General features: G+C 38.3%; 1 protein-coding gene across 1 annotated transcript in view; it reads right to left on the reverse strand.

Annotated features, from left to right (window-relative positions):
* Window positions 1-5,211: 5,211 nt before the first annotated feature.
* Window positions 5,212-17,031, reverse strand: part of Gadl1 (glutamate decarboxylase-like 1) — a 212,531-nt gene continuing 200,711 nt past the window's right edge. Inside the window, exon 15 of the mRNA XM_013028478.1 lies at window positions 5,212-5,405. Coding sequence (XP_012883932.1) covers window positions 5,232-5,405 — 174 coding nt within the window. The 3' untranslated portion in view covers window positions 5,212-5,231. The remainder of the gene's footprint in view (window positions 5,406-17,031) is intronic.

The raw sequence follows: 17,031 nt of genomic DNA on the forward strand, positions 1-17,031 counted from the left end.
TTATTTAATTAATTAGTTAATTTTATGTATGTATTTATTTTTTGTGTGTGCCAGTACTGGTGCTAATCACTGTGCTTTACCTTTGTTGCTGAAGACTGGCATACTTGAGCACACTTCTGACTTTTTGCTAGATAATTGGTGATAAGAGTCTCACTTTCCTACCTGGCTTCCTTAGACCATAATCCTCCAAACTCAACCTTCTGAGTAGCTAGGATTATAGCAGTGAGCCACTATAGCCCAGCTTGAAGATTTATACTTTAAGTGCTTACATTTAGTAGACAAAATTTCAACACCACTGCAAATTCTAAAGTGATTCTTATCTCCAGCATTTAACATGACTGTACACTTCCTCTTTCAAAACAAAATTTCTATACTTGGCCATTGGACAGCAACTCTCTCTTAGTGCCTCTCCTGCTTCATTAGTGGCTCCCTTCAGGAGACATGAAGGTCCCTCCTCCTTGTGAGTTGGTGTTCCAGTATGTTACTCTTTGGCCTGCTACTCCTTTTCATTTACAAATACAGTCTATATGATATGATCTCACCCAATTCCATAGCTTGAAATAATATCCTGATAGACTGTAAATTTATATCTTCAGTGACAACTTCCTCTATGAAGTTGAGACTACAAATAATTACTTGTAGATCATCTAGAGTTGGGCCATTTATAGACAACTCAAATTTTGCATGGGCCACACCAGGTTAAACTGTTCTTTAATGATCATTTCAGTAAGTGTCAGGGTCTTTCTAATAGATGCTTATGCCACAAGTTTGAGGAATTATCCTTTTGTTGTTGTTGTTGTTGGTTGTGGGGCTTGAACTCTGGCTTGGGCACTGTCCTTGCCAGGGCTGGCTTTGAACCACAATCCTCAAATCTTAGCCTCCTGAGTAGCCAGGATTACAGGCATGCGCCACGGGCGCCTGGCAAGGAATTTTATCCTTAATTCCCCATTTCTATTTCAATATTCCATTCCATTAGTGAGTCCTATTTACTAAGTGGCTTTAGCATTCAACCCCTTTCCAACCTTCCCTCCAATGCAATTCAGGTCCAAATGACCATCATTTCTTGATTTAGCTCTTTCAGTTGCCATTTGTTTTTGTCTTCAAGTACATACTCTTGACCCTAGAAACTCTACTCTCTAAACAGCCATCAGTGTACTTGTTTTTAAATACACTAGTGGCTCACGTCTGTAATCCTAGCTACTCAGGAAGCTGAGAGCTGAGAGTCTTGGTTTGAAGTCAGCAGGGGCGGGAAAGTCCATGCAACTCTTATCTCTAATTAACCAGAAAATAGCTGGATGTGGAGGTGTGGTTCACATGAGTGCTAATCTTGAGTGAAAAGCTAAGTAAGAGCATAAGGCCCTGAAATTAAGCCCCTATAAAAGCTCAAAACAAATTGAAAGTTAAATTACACAAGTTGCACTAGCTCTAGTTCCAGTTCAAATGTTCCAGTACGTTTCCAGGTGACTAGTTCTCCTATACAACCCCTATGCTTCTTTAAATTAAATTCATCATCCTTCTCACTCTGTCTCAATCACTGTATATTCTCTTGTTCCTTGGGCATACCATGAATGCAATGCCTTAGACCTCTGGCCTTACTAGGGCCTCTCTCTAGAAAAGTCTTTCCCCAGCTACTCACATGACTCTTTCCTTAGCTTCTTTAAAGTCCCTACTCAAATGTTACCTAAACAAAGTTCTTGCCTAATCAACTTTACCATGATAGCTCATCTTATTCTTCTCATTTCCATACTCTATCCCTTTACTCTCTTTACTATTTTGAAACACATACCACTGTTAGCAAACAGCTGGCTAAGTTTCTTCTACTTTACTAAGATAGAAATCAAAAGTAGGCAAGGAAGAGCTCATCTGGTGTTGGCAGTTCTGGGCCCTAGAATTCCAAAGGTCTATGAGTAAGCTGATAGACTCAAAGACTTATAACTCCAAACTCTGAGACCTAGAGACTATGGTTCTAAGCTCTGGAAAACAGAGACTTACAATTCTGGGAGCTCAGGTTGAGGCTTGTTGCTCTGGGCCTCAGTTAACTGCAGCTTAGACCACAGCAGTTGGTATAATCCCTGGCTCTTTTTAGCAGCTAGGGTAGCAGCTGTTGGTACAAGTTGGTTTTACAGCTCCATGCCTTTGTTGTCAGGATCCTCAGTCTTACTTCTGTTACAACTCCTGGGCCTCAAGCATCAAGACCCTTAACCCTTAAAAACAGGTATAGCTATCAGGCCTTCATTATTAGGAACTTTGCCCTGGAGTCTACCATACCAGTGACACTGACCCACATTTTTGACTCTTCACAACTTTCTGATTTTTGCTGTCTTGGCTGTCCATGTTCCCTACCAATCCATCATCATTTTGAACACACACAAAAGTGAGAAAAACAGCATGACTATATAGGAAGGTGGTGGTGTAGAATGCAAATATAGATTGAGTTTCAACCAGAAACAACAGAGGTTCTAATTCCACCAATCACAAACTTTCTGTTGAGTCATTAAGGGACGTGTTACCTATTTGGCCTGTGAGAATATCTGCAGTCTTTAGAGTGCACTTGAGGCTTGTAATGACTAAAGCTGTTACAAGTTGTCTACAGCAGTCATGGCCTGAACATGGCTTTTCGGAGCAGGATTCATAGCTTCAGTTGTAGTGTTCCCCGAAGATGGATTGTAGGTTTTGTTTTTGTTTTTTAATTTTTAAGGTATCTATGGAGTACTCGAAGCAGCTATCTTGCCATAAAACAGTCTGGCATGTCACCTCCAAAAGAGAAACTGCCTGGTTGACAGTTCTCTGTCTTAAGGCAACTAAACACAAGAAAAGAGGCTGAAAACTGTCAACTAAAGAGTCATGTGGAAGCCCTCAACAAGTTAGCTTACTGAAGGAAAAGCAAACATTGAAAGGGTGAGTTGTAATAAAGACCAATTAACATTCTTATCAGTTTATTTAACAGCACTTAATTCTTAGTAAAATAGCCTCCATTTTACCACCTCTTTTTACATATTATGTGATAATTGTCTGTCTCCTCTAGAATGAAAGCTTTATGAGAGCCAGAATATTGTCTATTTTGTCCATTGCATATCTCTAGCACCTATACAATTGCCTAGAATACAGAAGATCAACTGTAAATATGTTCATTATAATTTCCTTTCAATCAAATGATCATTTTCGTGACCCATAAGTGCCTGAATGTAGTACATCTGAACTTTTCAGTAAAAAGTGTAATTTTCAGTATATCTGATACCAATTTTATTTTCCATTGATTGAGGAAAATTGTTGTTTCTCATAAAAAGTCACAGCAGGAGCTGAGCTGTGGCTATCTATTGAGTTTCCCATGAATAGCTTACTAGAAACAAAGACCATATCAAAGATCAACCCATAGTTTGTTTTTGCTATTTTATTCAAGGTTTTAGCTAAAAAGCAGATCACTTCCAACTTCCTCCATTGCCAAAGTAAAATGTACATGGAATACAGTCCACTTCTAAAATGTTTTTGATGAAGAGGAAGGGAAAAGGAAGGTCAGCAATGGGAACTGCACTGATAATGCTTTTTATTTCAAGAAATCCAAACTAGTACAAGGATCAATTTCAGAAAGCATTTTATGTAGACATTCTTTAAAGGCAGCAAGACATGTAAAACACAGAAATCTATACCTACAAATGGCTACCATCAGAGAATTTGAAATAATTCAGATTTTGAAACCATGCACACTAAAACAAAAACTTTCCATAAAAGCAAAACAGTACACATCTATCTCTCAAATTTTACATGGCAAGAGTCAATGATGCAGTACGAAAAGGTGGTTTATGTTAAGTCTAACAGTGGAACACTCTTCAACCTTTTTTTTTTTTTTTGTCAGCTATGGGGCCTGGACTCTGGGCCTGGGCACTGTCCCTCAGCTCTTCAGCTCAAGGCTAGTGCTTTACCACTTGAGCCACAGTGCCACTTCTAACTTTTTCTGCTTATGTGATGCTGAGGAATTGAACCCGGGGCCTCATGCATGCAAGGCAAGCACTCTACCACTGAGCCACCTTCCCAGACCACTCTTCAATCTTTTATTTTCTAATTCAGAACATTAACGGTACACCCAAATCTCTGTATTCTGTCAAATAAAAATCTAGACCAGGATGAGGGATGAAGTTACAATCAACTACTTCCAATAGAAATGGAGGAAGTGTTGCCCCAGAGAGGTCTCTAATTTCTAGATTCTACATCCAGTAACAATTACTTATAAGTCTACATTGACTTTTCAGATTGGGAAAGGGAATGTTGTGCAACCCTGGACTTCCTTCTAGTTATTCCCAGGAGAGTAGACAACAAAACGAGAAAAGAGCTCCTAAAGCTGAAAGAAGGCCAATTCCTCACCTCATCCCCCATATAAAATGTCTGCTTCCAGTTATTGATGCAAGTCATTTTAGGAAATGAATCAGAACTACTGCTCATTAATCAAGAAGGTCACATTGCAATGTTTGATTTTTTATCCTCTTCTCTAACTAGATAAATTGCAATAGATAATGATTATTTTTAACTTTAGAAAATACATATTTAGCCTTTATAAAGTAAATATCTCTTTTAAAAATAATTTTGATATGCTACTGATGACCTTAAAAAATTTGTACTATAAATGCCACAGTTGTATTTTTCAGTGTCTTGGGGTCTACTAAAATACCAGATCTCCTTTTGGTGGGGAAATGTCAGATTAGTTATTTAATCAAGGCAAGGTTTTCTTTAAACCAGAAATTCTCAGATTTTGCTATGTATCAGAATCACCTGGAGGGTTTGTTAAAACACAGAATACTGGGCCTTCACCCCAGAGTTTTTAATTCAGTTGGTCTGGATTTTTAACAAGTAATCTGGTGCTGATTTAAACTTTTCATTTATTGGTTCTTTAAAGAGTGGTACAGATTTATAATCCAGGATCTGCATGGGTCTTACTATATTTTTCTGAAGGCTGTCCCCAGACCAACTGAGAGAAAAAAAACCCTACATATATATGTGTGTATATATATATACACACACACACACACACACATTTTTTTCTCTTTTCTAGCAACAATAGTGTCCATGCATCAAAAGAGCTCTGAACAGGATATTTTCTTAACGTTCATGTTTTCTGTGTGGGAACTTGGAATATTTCCTATTAGTCATCAGAAGAACTATATCTACTATCTCCAGATGCCTTGGACTGTCACCCTCCCCAGAACAGGGTCCATACTTCTGGGGAACAGAAGCCATGGCTACATATCTCTTCCTAGAAGGTCTATCTCATCCAGGAGGAAGTCCATGTCTTCCCGGCTCACTTGAGGGTTGATCAGCACCTGGCGGAAGAAGTTGACCTTTCCTTTGTGGGGCTGGTAGCCCAGCATGAGGCTTCCCTTCTTCATCATCCTCTCTTTAATGGCAGGGGCCACCTGCAAGGGAGGAGAAGGGAGAGGTGAAAGGAGCATTTCAACTGGACAAGCTATTCACAGATATAGATTAGGCAATGCTGTAATAATGCTTTATTGAAAACATGGCTTGTGATTACTGATTCAAGAATGTTAGACTTATCAGTTCATTAAATCTCTGAAGAAAATACCAGCAGCAAACCCATTTATAAATGAGGACACAAACGTACGTGGACACTAAATAATTATACCTAGGTCCTAGGCAGTCTTACTAACAGCATATCCTCTGAAATGTAATTGTTTTTTTGTCATCATGGGGCTTGAACTCTGGGTCTAGGCGCTGTCTCTGAGCTCTTCAGCCCAAGGCTAGTGCTCTACCACTTGAGCCACAGCGCCACTTCCAGTTTTCTGGTGGATAATTGGAGATAAGAGTCTCAAGGACTTTCCTTGCCCAGGCTGGCTTTGAACGGTAATCCTCAGATCTCAGCCTCCCGAGTAGCTAGGATTACAGGCATGAGTCACAGGTGCCCAGCTTGAAATGTAAATTATGATACAATACTGCCTTACAAAAATCAAATTATGACTGGGCATTGGTAGCTATTCAAGAGGCTGAGATATAAGGATTGTGGTTTGAAAAGAAAGTTTGTAAGACTCTTATCTCCAATTAACCTGCAAAAAGCTGAAAATGGAGCTGTGGCTCAAGTGGTAGACTGCTAGCCTTGAGCAAAATGCTAAGGAACAGTGCCCAAGCTCTGAGCTCAAGCCCAATACCAGCATACAAACACACACACAAAAATCAAATTATGTGGGACTGGGAATGTGGCTTAGTGACAGAGTGCTTGCCTAGCATGCATGAGGCCCTGGGGTTCAATTCCTCAGTACCAAATACACAGAAAAAGCCAGAATTATGCTATGGTCCAAGTGGTAGAGTGCTAGACTTGAGCAAAAGAAGCTCAGGGACAGTGCCTGGGCCCTGAGTTCAAGTCCCAGGACTGGTTAAAAAAAATCAAATTTTGTGTCCTTAGGCATTCTTGTCTCCAAAATACCCACTGTTACAATCCTAGATTTGTTTTAACTATATGAAAAAAACAAAACTAAAAATTAATTCTTACCAGCTTGAAAACATAAAAAGGTCTTGCCACTCCAATATTAAGTAAAATTAAATAAAACTGAAAAATTGTTAGATATGGCCTCCATGTGGGATGTGTATTTCTTTTTTTAATAATAAGTTTTTTTTATTGTGAAAATACCATACAGAGTGGTTACAATTACATGAGCAAGGTAATGAGTTCATTTCTTATCAAGCATTGTTGCCTCCTCCTTTGTTTCCCCTTACCATCCCTGCCCTCCCATCTCACCCCCCTCACCTGCCACCCCCCCCCACCAAAGTTGTAAAGTTCATTTTTCGACATTACATCTTGTACATCTCATTGTTGCAATGGGTCCATCTGTTGGGTCCAACAGGGGTTGGGAAGGTGGCTCAGTGGTAGAGCACTTGCCTTGTATGCCTGAGGCCCTTTTTGTACCACATAAGCAAAAAGAAAAAAGCTGGAAGTGACACTGTGGCTCAAGTGGTACAGCGCTAGCCCTAAGCTGGAGAGCTGAGGGACAGCGCCCAGGCCCAGAGTTCAGGCCCCATGACTGGACCCAAAAAAACCAAGCCCATAAATACCACAAAATAAAATGCAATTTTAAATGCCTGAGGTGAGGAACAGAAATATCAATTCCATCGAGCCTCTCTCATATAGCATAATCATCAGATACTGTAGTTTTAATATGCCCATGTTTTGTCAGATGCCCTACCTGAAGGCAGACCCATCTATTTGTCTAACACTCAATACAATATTTATCTGTTTCAAACAAGGTGTGAAAATTGGGTGTATTGAAACCTCTAGAGATATACTTAGCCACAGATCCTTCTCAAGGAATGTTCAATGATAGTTTAAATTAAACACATTTTCTCCCAGCCGTATAAGGTCTAGAACCTAAGTCTTACAAAACATAGACAACAGCAAAAATAAACACCTATTAAGTGAAATCATCTTGCAACATTAGCAAAAGATTGGAGGTTTCTTACAATATACAAGACACAAAGAGAAAATATACAGTGTCAAAGAAAGCAATAAAATGTAAGACAATGTTAGAGGTCAAATGAATGAGTTAATGTCCACCATCAGCTTCTACAAATTTCTGCAAATATGTCACACATTTTATTTTCAGCTTTCTAGAAATTGAGAAAATAGAGTTATATAACAATAGTTTCACTCTTTTTGCAAAACTTCATGACAAAAACCAGGTGCCAGTATTTGTTGCTTGGAAACCTAACTACCTGAGGCTGGAATCTGAGGATTAAAGCCAACCTGAGCAGGGAAGTCTGTGAATCTCTTATCTTCAATTATTACCAAAAAACCCCCCAAACAAACAGAAGTGGAGGTATGGCTCAAGCAGTACAGCACTAGCTTTGAGCAACAAAGCTAAGAAACAGCGCCTAGGCTATGATTTTAAGCCCCAGAACTAATACAGAAAAACAAAAACAAATAAACACCAACAAAAATATGTTCCACCTAATATAAATAATCTTGTTTCCTTTCCACTATTTTTATGTTTCTCCCTTTATCTTTAGAAAGCATCATACTCTTGATTCTAGCTTCTAGTGTATCCAAGGCTCAAATGAAACAATAATCCAATTGAATCTATCAGGTTTCTGTTTCTTATAAGTCAATCAGAAGTATTTTCTAATGTATTTTCTAAAGATGCTTCAGATGCTTGAATATAAAGATATTTTGAATGTTTAGACTTTTACCCTTGGGTAAGGTTAAAAAAAATGGGCTTCCACTGGCAAAACATGACACACAAGAAAGGGGATGTGTGGCTCAAGTGGTAGAATGTTAGATTGGAGCAGAAAAAAAGCCAAGCAAAGATGCTAGGGCCCTGAGTTCAAGCCCCAGAAATGGAACACACACACACACACACACACACACACACACACACACCACATTTCATCTCCAACTTTCTGAGCTTATACAGAAATGCACAAAGTATTTGTATGACTCAAAGAACTAGCTAAGCAAGGGTTTGACAGTGCAAGTGTTTTATCAATGTGTCCATAAGATTAATTTGCAGATAACATTACTTCAGGCATAATGGCTGTTATTTGCTTAAAATACTTTATGGGAAAGAAAGTAACCCAAGACTGATAACTCATCATATCTCCATCACAAAAAAATTATCCTTGTAACTGTAGTCACTAATTACTGAAAACAAATATTCTCCTAGTCCGTTATAGTTTGTAATATTTTTTCACATGTCTTTTTCCCACCAACTCAAATCTGATTTGAAAGAGAAACACGGTTTAACCATTTAGGGACCAAGAATAGTCTGTCTTGTCAGTCACCAGTTTAACACCTCTGCACTTACAAAAAAAATCAACAAAACAAAACATTTTCTGTTAGTAAGGCTGTAGGTGTAATCCAATGCTGGGCAATTTGGATGTTCTATTTGTGCTGATTACAGCAGAGAAATAGTCCTAATCTGCTCGGATGGGATATTCACAGGGGATGGGACTATGCACAAACTCAGTGTAAGTATCCGAATTCCATCCTACAATAGAGCATGCGTGCTGGAAAGCAATTTGGCAACAGTGAGATTGCTTTTCCAGCTTTCAATTATTTTACTGCTGCTTTGCCTTCAAATTGTAAATCAAATTCTTTCCTTGTGCCTCAGTGCACTGGTTCTTGCATCTTAAGTGGAAGAAGATCCTGACATTTCTATTTGGTTGCACAGCAACTCCATCTACACATTTCTGTAGGACTTCTGTTTTCCTCCACTTAAATTATGGTCCTGAAATGATTTAGTCATTTCAATGAAATGTTGTTGTGATGCTATTGCTGTACATGATAGCATTTTCTATTTAAAAGTTGCTTAAACTCAAGGAAAAATAAAATAAAATGACTCTCTCTGGCTAAGTATAGTCATTTGATAAGCCACGGATCTGGCAAAAATCACAGCTTTTGATTAAAATAAAATGGTAATGTATACACAATGATATTCCTTGGAAAAAGTGTATTATACACTCATTATGAAAAAGGATATATAGATGTAGATATAGATGATATATATATATATATAACTATCAGGAATATATGTATTATTATATGTATAACAAGAATTTACATCTTGTCATACATGTCATATATATTTTCAATATGCAAAGTATGTCTCAAATTATTAATAGGGAAGTACCAGTTTTATTGTTTTCAGTATATCACAGATTAATATTCTTGTGAAATATAAAAATTAACTAGAAAAATGAAATAAAGACAAAAATAAAACCTAATTTTTTTTTCAGGTAAGGGGTAGATTTATTCAGTAGACCTGCTGGGACCAGGCAAGGTTGGCACTCCACGTGGCTGGGAAAGGCCTGGGAATGAGAGAGAGCTGGGAAAGAGAGGAAAGAGAGAGGAAAGAGCTAGAAAAGAGCAGAGAGAGGGGTAAGAACAGTAGCACTCACGTGGTATTCAGGTAAGAGGTAGGTTTATTCAGTAGACCTGCTGGGACCAGGCAAGGTTGGCACTCCACGTGGCTGGGAAAGAGAGGAAAGAGAGAGGAAAGAGCTAGAGGAAAGAGCTAGAGCAGAGAGAGAGAGCAGAGAGAGCTAGAAAAGAAGAGCAAGAGAATAAAACCTAATTTTGATTTATAAATTTAACCAAAAATTACTTTAGAGATAGAGTCTCACAGACTTTTCTGTATGGCTTGACTTGAACTGTGATTCTCTGGGTCTCAGCATTCTACATAGACAGGAATATAGGCATGAGCCACTATCTGAATATGCGTGGTGTTTCTGAGACAGTGTTTTGCTTCCTGCCCAGGCATATGCCTGGAATTTGATGTTCCTATTTTAGGTTCCACAGTACTGCAATGACAGGCATATACCACCATGCCCCATTTTTTTCCATTGATTTTTCTGCCCATGCTGGGCTGGAATTATGATCCTACCAAGTGCACCCTACCAACTGGATAGGATTATAACTCTGAGCCTCTGGAAGACTGATGCTCTTGAGTGAAATTGAGTGGGAAGAAATTGCCTGTTTTAAAGTAAGTGATCCTTTTGCAGCAAATATAAGGAACAAAGGCTGAAAAAAGCTTCTAGGTGGGTACTTAGTGCCTCATGTCACTAATCCTAGTTACTCAAGAGGCTGAGAGCTGAGAATCCTGGAGCAACTCAGGCAGGAAAGTTCATGAGACATTTATTTCCAATTAACCACCAAAAAGCCAGAAATACAGGTATGGCTCAAGTAAGGTTAAAGCACCAGCCTTGAGCACAAAATCTCAGATCAGCTCCCAGGTTTTTCCCATAAGTCAAGATAGCAAAACTTCCAAACTTCTAATACATCCAAAGAGACTTGTGCTTATCTGATTTCTGCTCTAAGCTTTGAATAAATATATGTTCCTCAAAGTCTAGATTTTAGTGCTGTCTTTTGGGTTTTATTATATTCATTTCTCTTTAAGGTAGTAAAGGTTATCTAAGGGATGGAAGATAAAATTAATAATGATTTGCAAACTTTTGGGGCACACATGAACAGGCAAACAAGTAAACTGAAGAGTAAACTACACAAATTATATCATAATTAATTTTTTCAAAGATTACCCTGATCATATCAAATACAGGAAATTATGGTGCACAGTATTTCTCTATTTAAAAGGGTACTTGAAATCTTGGAGTATTTTTTCTGAATTTCATACATCTTTGATAGCTTCTAAACAGAGCTCAGTTAAAGCCATTCAGTGCAATTTAGAGTTAAGCAATTATCTCAAAAAGGCAAAATGGTATGGAATAATTCAGGCTAACATTTCTGAATTGTGCTTAGATCAAGAATGGAAAAATCTGTGTGTGTGTGTGTGTGTGACACACACACACACACACATGCTGGTACTAGATCTTAAACACCAGGTTTCATACTTGTGTTTCTTTCACTCATGGCTGGTTCTCTAAGACTTGAGACAGAACTCCACTTCCATCTCTTTTCTGGCTAATTGAAAATTCAAGAGTCTCATAGATATTTGTACCTGGGCTGGCTTTGAAGCTAGATCCTTAGATCTTAGTCTCCTGAGTAGCTAAGATTACAGGTAGGAGTCATTATCACCTGGCATGCTTCTTTTCAATGAAGGGCAAGACTGTATTTTAGGCTTTGGGAGCCAGACAACCTCAGTAGCAAATTCTCAGCTCTGTTATTCAAGCATAAAGGCATCCATGGAAAGCACATAAGCATGGCTGTGTTCCAATAAAACTTAGAGTCAATGAAATTTGCTTTTGATGATTTTTCAAACACAGGAAACCCTTTCCCACCTCTTAGGTTGTGTGTAATATAATAAACAAACAATAAGCTAGATTTGGCCTAGGGCTGTCATTTGTTAGCTGTCTGGTCTGATTGGGGAAAATAAATTATGATATGTCATATCATATCTTCAAAGGACAAAGTATGGAGAAAAGTATACTTCTTTGGGCTTCTCTCTGAAGTTTTGCGATGAAACTGTACACTACTGGCTCATGCCAGTAATTCTTACTACTCAGTAGTCTGAGATTTTTTTAACTTTTTATTTATTTTTTATTGTGAAAATACTGTGCAGAGGGGTTACAATTACATGGGCAAGATAATGAGTACATTTCTTATCAAGCATTGTAGACTCTTCCTTTGTTTCCCCTTCCCATCCCTTCCCATCCTCCCCCTCTCCCCCACCCAATCCTCCCCCCCCCACCAAAGTAGTCTGAGATTTTAAAGGTCAAGTTTCAAAACCAGCTGTGGGCAGGTAAATCCATGAGACTCTTATCTCCAAGTAATCAGCAGAAAGCTGGAAGTGGAGGTATGGCTCAAATGGAAGAATGTTAGCCTTGGATGAATAAACCAAGTGAGAGTGTAAGACCCTGAGTTCAAGTTCCAGCACCCACATGAAAACAAAAATAATGTTTGGTATTGAAACAGAAAATCAGCAGTCTTAATAACTCTAGCAGAGTAGGCAACGAGAGCTATGGAAAGGTGAGGATGTTGGTGGCTCCTTTCTTTCAGCACCATGTTTTAGGAGCAACTCAAAAAGCAACTTTCTTCAAAATTCATCTGGCTTCCAAATATAATCTGCCCTCATTTTAACTTGAGGAAGATTCTCTCATGTATGATAATAAAATCTAATTGACTGCAAAAGATGATCTGGAAGTGTTCATACTTCATAGTTGGCCCATAACCCCAGCCCCTAACTTCGAGATTTATGTAACTCCTTCCCCATTAAATCACCTTACTTTAAATAAGATATGTGTGATATTTGATTCTGAATCTAGGTACGGATGCACTGGGAGTAAAGGTGGGAACCAGAATTCAAAGGCATGCATGAACAGAGCCAGGATTTAAGTAGAAATCATGTAAAGCATGATTTCTGTGCTCTTATTTAACTCCCCAGTTCCTCTTCATATGCTTACTTTGCCTGATGCATAAACAAACTAGTTCTGTTCACTCTAGGGTGACTCAAACTCCACTTCCCAACGTAGGCCAGACACAGCTCATATCTGGTTTCTTGTAATGATCAATAGTATTCTTTTATTTTTAGTCTCCTAAATGGTCTAGTTCTGAGGACAGATTGCATGATTTAGATTGTGCATATGTAGACCAACAGGCTATTTAGACTGATTTAGGACCCAGTTCCTGAAATTCTACGCGACATTGTGCAAATAGGTAATACCTCTTAGAAACCTCTTCCTGTTCTATTAAAAACTCATAGGTAGCTGGGTGCTGGTGGCTCATGCTTGTAATCCTAGCTGCTAAGAGGTTGAGATTTGAGGATCATAGTTCAAAGCCAGCCTGGGTAGGAAAGTCTGTGAGACTCTTATCTCTAGTAAAACGACCAGAAAACTGGAAGTGGCACTGTAGCTCAAGTGGTAGAGTGCTTGCCTTGAGCTGAAGAGCTCAGGGACAGTGTCCAGGCCCAGAGTTCAAGCCCCACGATGGACAAAATAAACAAACAAACACAAAACTCAAAGGTTAGGAATGTAGCTTCATTGCAGAACACTTGCCTCACATTCATGAGATCCTGTGTTCAATTCCCAGCAATACCCTACAAAAATTACTACCCATAATTGCTTGCAGGATTGCTATAAAGAAAGAAGAAATGATGTATATAAATACATAGAAAGAGAAGCCTAGCATCTGTTAAGTACTCACAAATAGAAATGATATTATTTATTTCTTAAATTGAATTTGTTCTTAATCAATTTATATTCATACCAGGTGTCTTATTACATGATTTCATAGCAATCTCTTGAGACACAAACATTTGGAAGTATATAGAAAAACATGACTTGTAATTATCCTTTCTCCCTTAAGCATCCAAACTGTATCTAAATATTTATAAAAGGAGTTGTGAGTAGTTTTAGAAATTAAATCTTATACCTCATGTATACCACTACTACATTAAACTTCTAGACATGCTCCAAGTTATTTTGCAATACTGACATTTAAATCTATTTTTCTGTAAAAATGTAAGACATGTATAAGGATACAGGTTGACCTATTGTAACAATGAGATGTACAAGACACTATGTTGAAAACAAACTTTACAACTTGGGGGGGGTGGTAGGAGAAAAACAAAGGAGGAGGTAACAATGTTCGATAAGAAATGTACTCAATACCTTACCAACGTAACTGTAACTCCCCTGTTCAGTATTTTTACAACACAAATATATATAAAAAAGTAAGACATTCTAGACACTAGTTCATACCTGTAATCATAGCTACTCAGGAACCTGAGAATCGAGAATTAGCTGGCTTGGCAAAATAGTTGGCAAGACTCTGCTTCCAATTAACTTGCAAAAAGCTGAACGTGGATCTGTGGCTCAAAGGACAGAGTAGCAGCCTTGAATAACCAAGAGTGAGAGGCACTCTTGGGCTCGTGCCCATTACCATCACAAAGAAAAAATTTTAAAACAATCTGATTGTCTTGGTAGTATTTGGGGAGGGAATCTCTACCATTGAAATTTATTGTGGCCAGGGATGAGTTCCTACTATCGAGATTTCTACCTGATATGTTAGTTGTCAGAATACATAAATCTTCCATAAGTTTTTTTTTTAAAAAAGCTTTATCTACTGGGGCAGTAGTGGCTAATGCCTATAATCCTAGCTGCTAAGGAGACTGAGATCTGGAGATCATGGTTCAAAGCCAGAGAAGTCTGTAAAGTCCATGAGACTCTTAGGTCTAATTAGCCAGCAAAAAGCCAGAAGTAGAGCTTTGGTTCAAGTGGTAAAGTGTGAGACTTGAGTAAAAATCCTCAGGGATAGTGTGTGCCTAGGCCCTGAGTTCAAGCCTTAAAACCAGCACACAAATAAACAAATGAACAAATTAATTAGTTAAAGCTATATAAAGGCTACCTACTCAAAATTCAAGAGTTGGCTCCAGAATTTTGCAGCCACCTTGTTCTTTTGCTATTTATATTTTTATCAAAGGAAGGTATAAGAGCAATTGGTGTTTCTCAAATTTTCTTGAAGGTGAACATTACTGGGAGGAAGGCCCCAGTCAGATCAGCTGGTTTGATTAGACCACTCTTGAGGGGTATGTGATTTTCTAGGTCACCCATTTGTGTCTCCCCTTTGTAAGTTTGGAATATACTGGGCAGTAATATTCTTTAACTAGGACTTGTGAAGAGGCACTCAAAGGTGGACGTGGAGAATAATTCTAGACAAGAAAAGCAATTTTGACATAGCAGGAGAAACAACTGGCAATATTGTCTCAGATTGTTTATGTCCACTTTGCAAGAAAAAAAAGCTAGTAACCTTCAAATTGTTAGCCAATTTTTTTGTTAACCATAATTCTTGATGAGGTAGTCAAAGGTTTTTGTTTGTTTGTTTGTTTGTTTGTTTTGTTTTTGTTTTTGTTTTTTGGCAATTGTGGGGCTTGACCCTAGCACTGTCCCTCAGCTCTTCAGCTCAAGGCTAGTACTCTACCACTTGAGCCACAGTGCCACTTCCCCTGATGAGGTATTCAAAACCCTTAACTAGGACCCAGGAAAGAACCAGTTTCTTTGTTTTGATTACTTAAAGAATCTATTTACCTCTGTGTGTGTGTGTGTGTGTGTGTGTGTGTGTGTGTGCTTTTATTTGCCTGTCTACTTTTTGTCTTAATCTTTAGTATATCCCTCATTCACTACTTTTGGAAACTCTCCACCATTATTTAGAGGTGAGATGAATTAGCATAAATCTCTCAAGCTTAAGTTATATGGAATCAGTGGTGTATGACCCGTGAAGTCATATGTATCTAAGAGATCAATTCAACTTGGAAGAACAGGAAGGAATAAGCTATATTTTTGACTGGATATACCTTTTTCTACTTGCATTTCTATCATTTTCTTTCAGCGTATAGCTGAAAATTCACATATACACAAAATAAAGAATACTTCTACTTAAAAGGGCTGCTCCATTCATGCCCTTTCCAATCCAAACAAGAAGGACCACACAAAAAAGATAAAGTTAGGATTCCAGAAAATCTGAAGAACACCCAGAGCTTCACAGCAGGTGTTTACAACATAGAAATTGCAACAACAGCAATTCCAATAAGCCTAATGTCAGTCATATATTCAAGGTGGCTGAAATAAACAGTCATAAAAGCAAACCAAACTGAACTGAGAGCTTTAGCTGAAGAATGGACACAATAAACATTTTACACACTTTATAAAGAAAAAGCTTAATACTTTATAAAGAAAAAGCTTAATACTTGGTTGTGTCCCAGCAGCTATCTGAGCTAATAGCTCCTGAGTAATTGTTGTGGACCAATACACAAAGTTTAGACTTTGAGAGAAATTCCTTTTGGCCCATTAAATAAAGAGTTCCTCAGTAAATAGCATTTCACCAGAGGTGGTACCTGCACCACAGGTGCATGTTGGAACATGTCAAAGCACTAGGATGATTGCAATAACTCAGGGGTGCTATTTCTTTTCAGTGTCCCACAATTACAGACATTAGATAAACCTTCCAAAGAAAAGATTCCAAAGGATGCCAAGAGGGTTTGTATTAATAACTAGTTTCCAGGAGCCTCAAGATCTCCATTGGCACCTTTGGGTCTTCCATGAACCATTAACCTTGTTTTGCCTCAAACTGATAATCAAATAGATAGGTCAGGTTGAGTACTGGTGGCTCTTGTCTGTAATCCTAGCTTCTCAAGAGTCTGAGATCACAGTTCAAAGCTGGCCTGGGCAAAGAATTCTGTGAGACTGTGGGAAAGAAGTAAATGACAGTAACAGTGTAAGCCCCTGAGTTCAAGCCCTGATACTGACATAGATAGACAGACAGACAGACAGACAGATAGATAGACAGACAGATAGAAAGATAGATGATAGATTGATGATAGATGGAATTGATGGATCAGCAGAGTAAATGGTATCATCAGAGCCCCCAAATCAGCATACTGTTTTCTTAAGATTCTTATCATGTCTAGAGAATATTAGTCTACCAAGGAGAAAAATTTACATAGGCTCCACTTTTCTCTCTAGGTCCTATAGGCAGTGGTCCAGTATTTCTGAAAGCTTTACCTGGCCATGTTAATACGCAGTTGGTGCTTTCATCCTACTGCTGTGATTACTGCAATATGTGGTCGGATTCCCAAGGTTTAGGCCACA

This window comes from Dipodomys ordii, unplaced genomic scaffold (assembly GCF_000151885.1).
Source record: "Dipodomys ordii isolate 6190 unplaced genomic scaffold, Dord_2.0 Scaffold110, whole genome shotgun sequence".
NCBI classification, from domain to species: Eukaryota; Metazoa; Chordata; class Mammalia; order Rodentia; family Heteromyidae; genus Dipodomys; species Dipodomys ordii.